Source organism: Thermobia domestica, chromosome 6 (assembly GCF_964235325.1).
Source record: "Thermobia domestica chromosome 6, izTheDome1.hap1.1, whole genome shotgun sequence".
Taxonomy (NCBI): domain Eukaryota; kingdom Metazoa; phylum Arthropoda; class Insecta; order Zygentoma; family Lepismatidae; genus Thermobia; species Thermobia domestica.
In genome coordinates this window covers 257,907,660-257,918,576 of record NC_137459.1, presented here as the reverse complement: position 1 = coordinate 257,918,576, position 10,917 = coordinate 257,907,660, and the positions used below count along the sequence as shown (strand labels likewise).

The window sequence follows — 10,917 nt, the reverse complement described above, 5'->3', positions numbered from 1 at the left end:
TTAATTTCCTTTAATGTTTTAAGGCAAATTGCAATTGTATATCTAGAAATGCCATAAATGATAACTACATATTAGACACTACATATTTCTGCCGAAATCAATATCACTAGGTTTCATTCATATCGTATAACAAAAGTCCAAGCCATATGTTGACAAGGTAATATTACTAATATTTCTGTGCTTAGAAACCTACATCTAGCAGTGCACAAAATGAATTATTTCCGTTATTTGTGAAGATACAGTTATGATTCAGGTGTCGCTTGAAAGCCCTTAAAATGAACAACCATGTTTATTCCATGGTGTTTTTATGTAAATGTAGCTGTTTCGTAATTATTCGCCATTAAATGTTGCGACTGAATGTGTTACAATGACATTTCTCCACTTTCAGGCACTATATTTCAAAATGGCGGCTACCATTAGAAAAGTTTTGGTGTTAAAATGTAGACCTGGAGTGTATTCTTGACAATAAAGCAGGTATTAATTTCTTTATCTTGAACGATAGTCCAATCATAATCTTTTAAAATTGCTATGGTGAAATCAGTAGGTGTCCATATTGATGACGTCATATTTGGCATAAAGCTGTGCTGGACGAAAGTCCACCAAGCCGTTTTAGCGTGCTGGATCACGTGTCTCTTGAAAAAAAGTATTGGGGGATTTTGCCCCCCTGAATGGTACCGTTGACCAAATTTTATGAGCCTGGCTCATGGACTATAAGTCAAGTTTTACTCTCTTTTCTATCTTGTCATGAATATACGTTTTCTCGATTTACAAATATAAATTTTAATTCTTATAAGTAACGCCATATACAATGTAATGATGTGCTGGAGAAATGTGTGATGCTTTGTTAACAATTAGTAAATACTCCATATCACTTTCAATCTTAAAACAAATTATTTTCTTAGGAAAATGAGGTATTTGATTTAAGCAAGGTAATTGCTACTCATTCCAAGTACCCGTTCGTAATATTCACAGCACTACCTATAGTCACTACCTGTTAATAATTACTTAGTTAATCCTTGTAAATGTGTTTGTATTTGTTCAACTACTTTAAAAATATCCCACCGCTCATAATTTAGATGTATACGTTGTAAAATTAAATTATGAGGTAATTTGTTAGACCTTAACAGCTAAGAATGTTAATTTCATAAATACAATTCACTTGCACATTTAACATAAGAATCCATAGGCCAGATTGGAATATTTTTTATTTTAATTTTTCATACTGTGACATCCGACATATAAGTATACTAGAATCTTTACTGAATTAATATAAATTATCTACGCTATTATCCATATCGAATGCTACCTATGAACTAAACTGATATATTCACGAAAATATAAACAGTTTGATTCATGTTAAAGTAGTCTTACTGCAAAAATAGTAAAGCATATACATAGTGTTACACATTGCAAAGACTTTTCGTTGTCTTAGCATCAAAGATAGTAAACGCAGATGATCTATTTGTTATTTCATAGCACATATAAGTATTTCTGCTATCCATAATACCATATTAAGTACAAAATTGAGTAACTCCAAAAACGGATATAGCACATTGTTCGTCACATTATAGCACCACAATACTTCGTAAAAATTCGTAAATACTACATAGCAATCTGGAAGTATAATTCGGAATTCATTAATTTCATTATCAATTCACTAAAAACGATATTTAATTCTCAGTGAAATTTTACAAATTATATATTTCTTTAAAATAAAAATATAACTTCAGAAAGGAACACTATTTCAGTCTTCACATTGAAGCAATATTTACAAACATCTTATTTTCCTTTTAATTATTCTTAGTAAACTGGAAGCTCTTTATGCTCCAAACAGTAATAGTAATCAAGAACCATTCCTAATGTTAACACCATTAATATCAGAAACAAGTGTTTTGGAAAAAAGGCACACATAACGTTACACAGGATATCCCAGATGTGTCTGCCGGGAGAAGTGATCCCTTAGTATAGGCTTGAATGGGGAATGGCGACCCCAACGCATATTTCTATCACACTCCGCTTCGCTAAATTCGTGTCCACCATCCGAAATACCAGATAGTACATCTTGTTTAGCTGGGAAAGTGAAGGCAGTCTCTTTGGTCGTTGGATTCTTTCCAGGAAATTTTTTCTTTGGCGAATTGTTTCTGAAACATATTAAAATACTGATTAGCTCTTTAAAAACGTACGTTTACCAACCCAAGTGTTGGATTTTACTCTTCTCCGTAAATAACCAAATAAGTGCTGAAAAAGAAATTTTCGATTTGAGAAAGGAACTCCAAAGGAAAAGTAATTCGATATTTTCTGCACTCCTTATAATTTTGAAACTTGAATTAAATTAATTCAATAATTTTAAAAAACTGGAAGTAAGAAACGACCAGTGCTTGGGCCAAATTATATATTCCTAGTGGGTAGAACTAATCACAGCCCGTTTGAGAGTGGTGGCCACTTTTGTTGAGCCATATGTACCAATTAGTGACGTCAATCTTCGGAGACCGGATAAGTCTAAAACATTGCAACAAACACCACTTTCTTCAGCACTTCTCTTTAATTTTGTCTCCTAGCATGAAAAGCCTCAATTAAACCTAATAGGTTAATATTGCTCCGTAGGTTCACTATCAAAAGTGAACAAAATCCAATTTTTACAGCTAATGTCTATGATGAAGAGGTAAAATATCAACATTTAGTTTTTAGGCTTTCAAACTATACTATGCGTGTCAGAAATCACACAACGGTTTAATCTGTCAGTCTGCTGACAGATATCAGAGCAAAAACGGTAAGAGATATCAACATGCGTTCTCTTTTCTCATTTTTCAATTGATTCAGGATTCCAAAGATAGGTTCCACATTCTCTGTTAACTCTCTAATCAAACCAGAAGTGGTTCAAATTAATCATTTCTGGTTTCGACATTTATCACCATAAAACGAAAATGATTATAAATAGCGAAAAGCGCTTTTTTCACTCTATTCAGCGTCTCAAGACAACATATCATGACAATACACAACGCTCTACTAAATTTACTTTAGTTCCAGTGTCAATACCGATTTCAACCTTTGTCGCCACAGAACGAAATTGATGACATATAGCAAGAATCTGTTTTTTGTACACGATCCAGCGTCTCAAAGCGACATGCCGAAAGTACCTACAACATTCTACTAAAACCAGAAGTGGTTCAGATTTACTATTACTTCCGGTTACAGTACTGATTGCCATAGAGCAAAAACTGTAAATGCTATTAAGCTGCGATTTTCTTGCAATCGATTCAGCGTCTCAAAACAACATATCATAACAATCCGCATCTTACTAACTAACACTATGACTTACGAAGAACAGAGGCCCAATGCCGCGTTCATAAAAGCTCTCCATTGACTTGTGCCCTTAGCTACCTGGATTAAGTTTCTACTTTGTATTCCTATTTCTGCGAGATCCATCCTAATATATTCATCGTATCTGCTCCTAGGTCTTCCTAATGATCGTTTGTCGATTGGATTTCCAGTTAATACTTTCAAAGCGTTCCCACTTTCTTCCATTCTAGCTACATGACCTGCCTACCTGAGCCTCCTAGACTTCATTACCTACACAATATTTGGTAAACGGTATGCAGTTCCTCGTTATGAAGTTTCCGTCATTCCCCATTCCAGTCCCCTTGGGTCCGAATATTCGTCTCAGGATTTTATTCTTAAATACTTTCAGTCTGCGTTCTTCCCATAGAGTAAGCAACCATGCTTCGCAATCATATATAACAACAGGCATCATTATCGTTTAACATATTTTAAGCTGCAAATTCCTTGTCAGAATTCACGATAACAAAATATTTTGAACTGAATAATAACTTGATTGTTCTGGTTTTCGGTCGACATTTAATTTCTTCGTGAATATGATTTTCTTCTGTTAATATTGATCCTAGATATTTGAAAGTATTCACTTTGTCGAAAGTATTATTTTGATGCGCCCATAATTTGCAGTATTATGATCCTCGCAAACTTCAATGTATTTAGTTTTCTCTGCATTTACTTCTAAACCTATGTCCTTGCAAGCGTTTAATAAGGCCTCTATATTTCTTTCTATTGTTCTTATATAATCTCCTACCAGATTTATGTCATCAGTATACGCCATAATTTGGTGAATACGTTCAGCTCTAGGCCCTGATTTTCATTATAGTGTACTCCAGGACAAAGTAGAATAATAATGGCGACAACACATCTCCTTGTTTCAGGCCATTTTCGACGTGGAATCTCGTGGACAAGAATTTTTGTACTCGTACTTTACTTTGGGATTTATTTTTTAAAAAATCTTAATTAATCTATCTAGCTTTCTTGGTATTCCAAATTCTGTAAATTTGTTGTAAATGTTCCCTTCCTAACCGGGTCCTAGGCCGCTATAAAATCTATAAATAATTGATGTACCGATGTATTATACTCCCTTTTCTTTTCGAGTATTTGTCGAATTGTAAATATTTGGTAGATAGTTCATTGATTTCGCGTAAATCTGCACTGATAATCTCCAATAATTTCATCTGTGCATGAGATCAATCTTGCTAATAGAATGTTTTAGAAAACTTCATAGGATGTTGACAGAAAAGAAATGCCTTGATAATTATTAAAATCAGTCTTGTCGCCTTTCTTGTGAATTGGAACAGTGATTGATTTTTTCCACTCTTGTGACAATTACTCCTTGTTCCAGGTAGGGAAGTTTAGTTTGTGTATCTTGTTCCACAACTTTTCCCCTACAGCTAAAATTAACTCAGCCAGAATTTCGTCTACACCCGGAGCTTTGTGTTTCTTTACTTTCTTTATAGCGATTTCTACTTATGTTTGGTTATTCCCTAGAATATATGGTTCTGCTGTGGGTATTTCCCTTTCTGCACGTGACACCCACTTCTACGATCTTACTGTGGGAAGTTTGGAAATGAAACACAGACACATTGTTGATGATATATAGATATCCTTACTAAGATGTTATATGGAAATGTAGAGCATGGAGAGCAGTGTCAGTTTTCAAAGTATTCAGGCCTGGAGTCTAGCCGGCCTCTTGTTAAAGGAATTTCGAACAGTTTCATGGGGAAGTGACAGGCTGCTTTGACCAGGATGCGCTTCACGGAGTCCCATTAAGGTTTCTTTTCTTACAAGTCATTGATTGAAGCACTGACCACAGTTTGTGGTCGAGCGATTTCAGACCCGGGCTTCTTACAGCAAGATAGCATATAAATTATTTGGCATTACACTTTAAGGGCAAGGAAATGTTCTGGAAAGCAGTTTTCTAAAGGCAAAAATAAGAGCTCGAATTCTATTTTAAACAACAAATAAAGTATATTGAAATAAAGATAATTAAGCTTAGTATTATGACAAATTGGTGCTGGTTATAATTTCAAACTTATTGCAGTATTACCCATGGCTACTCAGAGGAAACGAAAGGCTCTAAAACTGGATTTTTTTCATTTCTGGCATATAATACAGCCAAACCCCTATTTCTATGTGAAATTGAAAATTTGAATTGAAAAAAAAAAAAAAACATTCTAAATCTACCGGAGTATTTTCAAACAAAAAATACATTATTATAATGAACGTTTTTGCTTGGAAGTACTTTTAGGGGTTTATCTTATTAATTACAAGTATGTTCCTAGTTGTCCCTGCTTGAAGTTCCAACTGAGTAAAACGTATACGAGAAACGTGAAAAATATGTATATCTGCCTGTGAAAGTGGAATGTTTCCCAATTCAGATCTTCAATTTGTTTTGAGTTCGTTTATTCTCAGTACCGAAACAACATGGAAGGTAAGCTTACAGTTAACATGCTTCTTCCACCTAACCTAATCTAACCTAACCAGTGTTGAAGAGATTTCTACTGATTTTCTGTACCATCATATCTATAGTACAGATTAAAATGTTTTTCTTTAAAGAAATCTTCAATTAAAATACTCAGTATTCCATTTGCTATGCAAAACACTTTGAGAATGAACATACCACGAAAGAATAGTTCGAAAGAAATAGAAAACTAATGATATGCAAATATTAATTGATTCTTTTTCAGTCCAGAGATTACATCACGAACTGGTATGAAATGAGTAGTACTTACTTTAACTTAGATTTCCTGGCAAGAATCCTGGGCTCTGCCGTAGGAGATGGCTCTGTTGAGGTACTAGATTCGAATACACTTAGTAGGCGACCTGCAAAAGAATCAAAAATAATATCACTTAAGTAGGATTCAAAACAAAGCACGAGAAACACAATTTTCATTTATGTGTGATTTCTTATAACTATTAGTGTACAAATAACTACCTGCAATACAACCAAAAATCGGAAGTGGTTAAAATTTCCTAGTACTTCCTGTCTCAATATTGTTTTACACAGAGTAAAAATGGTATAAGATATCGGCGAATGCGTCATGGAATCAATTCAACATCCTAGGAATAGGTTACACATCCTCTCTATAACCCTCCATTAATACCAAAAGTAATATAAATCAATATTTTCACATACAAATTAATCGCGATGGAACAAAAACAATAATAGATAAGCGGTTTTTAAAAACAGACTCAACGTTTCAAGAAAATACTTGTAACACTTTACTAAAATCGAAAGGGGTTCATATATTCTGGTATTTCCGGTTTCAACATTGATTTCCATACAATAAAAGTGATAAGATATACCGAGAGGCGGTTTTTCAATGAATTCAGCATCTAAAGAATAAGCTCCATCTCCTCTGTCAACTCCCAAGTCAAACCAAAAGTGGTGCTAATCCATTTTAAATTTCAATCTTTATTTCCATAGAACAAGAACGGCAGCAAATACCAACACACGCTTTTTCGTAATAGGTTCAGAGTCTAAAGAAAATATTCCATCTTCTATATCTCTCTAAGACCGGAAGTGGTAGCAATTTTTATACTTAATATATATCATCTTTATATATAGTAATATGACAAATGAATGGATGGATTGATGTGTGTGTGTGTGTGTGTGTGTGTGTGTATGTTACACCATAACTCTACCAATACCAATGGGGCAACTTTAATTAAACTTGGTACACATATTACTTGTAGTCCGAAAATGAGTATTGTCGGGACAATGAATAGCGACATTCCGGATGCCGTTTAAATCCAAGTTCGCCCCTGTTACTATCCCTGGGGGAATTGGTAACAGAAAATAAATTATCAAAGGCGACCGATATTAGTATCGAATCCATAGTTTCCGGGGTCTCTAAGTTGATTAGTGACAGTTTTTGTGAAAACAGCACATCGACCGTATATTCCATTTGCGACATATTTTTAGTGCAAATTTTAGTTGAATCACCCTATAGTTATATTGTCCGTACGTGTTTTTGAGATACTGACTCGATTAAAAGGCCTCTTGTTGCTATCAGTTACCGTTTTTGTTCTATGGTGATCAACTTTGAAACCAGAAACGGTTGATTTCTACCACTTCGGTTTTGACAGAGAAGTAGAGACTTGATAAAGGACATGGAATATACTCGTGGGACGTCGAATAAATTTCAAGAAATCGAATCTCAATATCTGTTTCTTTCTTGGTTCTGATACCTGTTAACAGACGAGCTACCTCGTGGCTAAACGGTTAGCGTACGCGCCTTTGACGTGGGAGACCAGGTTCGATTCCCAGTGGGAGGTCATGTGGTTCGGATCCCAAGTTAAGCTGTCCATGATTCATATAGTCTCGCTGCTGAAAGAGACGCTAAACTAAATTTAAACCAAATCAAACCTGTAGATTGACAGACGAATAGATATAGCCGCTGTATTAAACTTCAAACATATATGCATAGCATAGTCTGCAAGTCTAATAAACTGAGTGTTAATATGGACCTGTAACTTTATCTATTATATTTAACGTGAAGTTATGATAAATAAGATCAGAGGAGAGTGTACAGATTGGTGATGCATCTTAAATAGCCCAGGTCTTAATGTTAGTTGGTTCATCTAATGAACATTTACAATATCAGGTTATAAGTCACTTCTTCAGCAATATTTGCAGCGAAGAATAACGATTATTTCATTTATTAATATATATATATATATATATATATATATATATATATGGCATGTTATGCTGATTGAATTTAATAGCAAAGCATTAATTAACGCAGAAGATATTAGAATGATCCTATGCTTCTCGGTATAAAGTATACGCAGGGGCAAAAGTGGATATGAAAAGGTAAAGGGGCACATGACCCTCTGTGCCTATCTTTGCCCACTGTAATTCTTTTAGAAAGCGGGGGGACACCATAGATTTTTTCTGAAAGTGGGGGGACGAGTCCCCCGCCTTCACCCTCACTTTCACCCCTGAGTATAGGTACCTTAAGATATTGTATGCTACTGTAATTGAGGTATAGGAACTGTCATGAGTGAGTTTTATTTTTATATACATTAATTATATTAATTAGTAACATAACTTACTGTGACGGATGTTCCCATGCAAATAGAATGGGAAGTTTGAAGGTTTATCTTTATGGTGAAAATCTTCAGGATGGGTGGAAGATTCAGTTCGACTTGAATTTGCATGTTCAGTGTCCGAGTCAGACCCCAAGGAGTCATAGTCCTCACTATCTGACCTCAGGGACTTTACCTTCATGCCATGCCTTACATGAGTGTAGTCTTCTGGTTCTACCTGGAAAAGGGTACATGAGATAATTTCTACTCAACAATATTTGCTATTATAAGCAATAATTCAAAAATAGTACAGAAATATCATCAATTAAGTATTTTACACTTTAATAGCTTCCTGGCGTATTTCTTCCTGGGATACGTGGCAGATAAACACAAGAAGACAAAGCTATAGGTGCAATACACTGTACTAATTTTATTTTTCAATTCCTATTGGTTATAGACTTTTGTAGTAGCAGGTAAAGAATTGTTCTAGGAATCTAGAAGAATTGAGTTTCAAATGATACATATTACTTCAACGTAAACATTTTAAAACATATTCTCAACCATGACATGCAAATTGTTGTAAGACAAGTGAAAAAAAAATGACGAGCAAAACACTGTCTCTAGCGAACAACTTATTGTAGACTTATTGTAGTTCAACACGAAGCAGCGACATCTATGTCATTGAGAGAAGCGTGGATTAGATCTACAAACGAAAATTTTAACGAAATATTTCTAATATGTCTTATTACATGCATTATCAGCGAACTCCAAATATATGAATCTATGCTAAGTATTAACGTATAGATAGAGCAAATAGTGGAAATTACCTATGGAAAAAGACGAATTGTTAGCCCAATCGTAAAAATCGTCTTTACTATAGAAGAGGTTCAGTTTACGTAGCTCAGTTAGTTAAAGCAACGAGTCTGTATGCCGAAGGTAGTGAGTTCGAACTCCGTGGAAGTACTTTTGTCATTTTTATCACTAAGGTTATTTTATTTATTTTTTATTTGGGAAAGAATCAAATTGTAACATATGTGTAAAACTCATGACGATACCAAAAAAAGACAAAATGTCGTCGCATTTGCATTAGTGTCTCAAATTTTTGTTTGCAAACAGTTTCGTAATTATTTCCCCTGTGCTCACTGCTCACTATATGCTCACTGATGCATAACGAATGTTTTCCAGTAAATGTTAATTCTAATTTGGAGAATTTTATAGTTTCACAATGTTTCTCACTACATAGTATTCTATCTACGTGTTTGGATATGTTGATAACAGATGTCCCTATTAAATGTTTAATTTTCCCTATAAATATTTGTCTTAAATTGAAATTGTTTTGAATTTACCACATAAGGAAAGTTGCCCGAAGGAGGAGAACTCAAGTAATTGATATTCTACGTAAAAGCAACCTATTGTAGAATGATGATGCTTCTTACCTTCAGCACATAATCTTAACGTTAGAGAGTCAGAGAGAGAAAAATCCTGTTTTTTCCTCCCCTATTACCCTATTAAAGCTCTACATATAATGATTCGTGTTACATAATTTCGGCTCTCCAAAGACATTCATATGTATTATTATTATTATTATTATTATTATTATTATTATTATTATTATTATTATTATTATTATTATTATTATTATTATTATTCCTGAATATGCCACCCTTACATAATGTAGTAACTTTAGACATCTTAGTTTAAAGTGCTTTCTTTGTAATAATTTGAGCAACCACGTTACAAAATTTAAAATGTATGAGGGGGCACGACGTTTTATTTCCCCCTCTCTTTTCAGCACCATCCAACAGAAAGTATGTAATTTCTGTGAAGCAGGGCAGACAAAATGAATAAGAAATATATTTAGAGCACCCTTTCCTCCTTCAGACACCTGCCAGGAGTTATAGGTGTAACCGGTACCAAACAACCGGGATTGCAAAACAAAATTACATTTACACGAATACCTTATTCGACCTGTAAACTTTCCCTTTGGTAGAGCCATCTTCTAAAGTACGCCCTTAGTTAAATTTGTGGCATTTATTCCGAAAGTTGTCCGTCTGTCTGGTTTAGAACAAAAAAATATCACTAAAATTACAAAATTTTAAAAATGTTAGGTGAGGTAAGGTTAGGATAGGTTACGTTAGATTAGGGAAAGTTTGGTTAGGTTAAGAAAATATTAGACCTGATAAAGGAGTTTGTGCTGTAAAATATACGTTCGTAATTGTCAAAAACATCGCAAAGAAAATATTTAACAATTTAAAATCGCTTCAAAACAAAATACGCATTAAAAGAAGATAAATAAATGTTGCGGAGTGGGACTCCGAGCGCGTGCCTTGATATTACAATTGACCACGCGGGCTATGGAGGGTTGAGACATCAAAGTTGATTTCTTCGAGTCCAGATACTTGCTTTTGAATTGCTTAACAAACAAGAGTAAACACTGCTTTTGTTCTTCACCTTTTGAATGAAGTTTGCTGTGCTCTTCTATCAGCGCAATCCCACGTTCAGTTACGTAATTAATAACTTTAAGTGAACTTGCTATTGTCTTGCTTT

The 10,917-nt window shown here is 34.3% G+C and overlaps 1 protein-coding gene across 1 annotated transcript in view; it reads right to left on the bottom strand.

The window, feature by feature from the left end:
* Positions 1-477: 477 nt before the first annotated feature.
* LOC145687511 (cell adhesion molecule Dscam1-like) overlaps positions 478-10,917 on the bottom strand; it is a 1,370,399-nt gene continuing 1,359,959 nt past the window's right edge. Inside the window, exons 26-28 of the mRNA XM_081760977.1 lie at positions 8,398-8,608; positions 6,069-6,159; positions 478-2,141 (exon numbers count right to left, since the gene is read on the bottom strand). Of these exons, the coding sequence (XP_081617103.1) occupies positions 1,916-2,141; positions 6,069-6,159; positions 8,398-8,608 (528 nt within the window). The 3' untranslated portion in view covers positions 478-1,915. The remainder of the gene's footprint in view (positions 2,142-6,068; positions 6,160-8,397; positions 8,609-10,917) is intronic.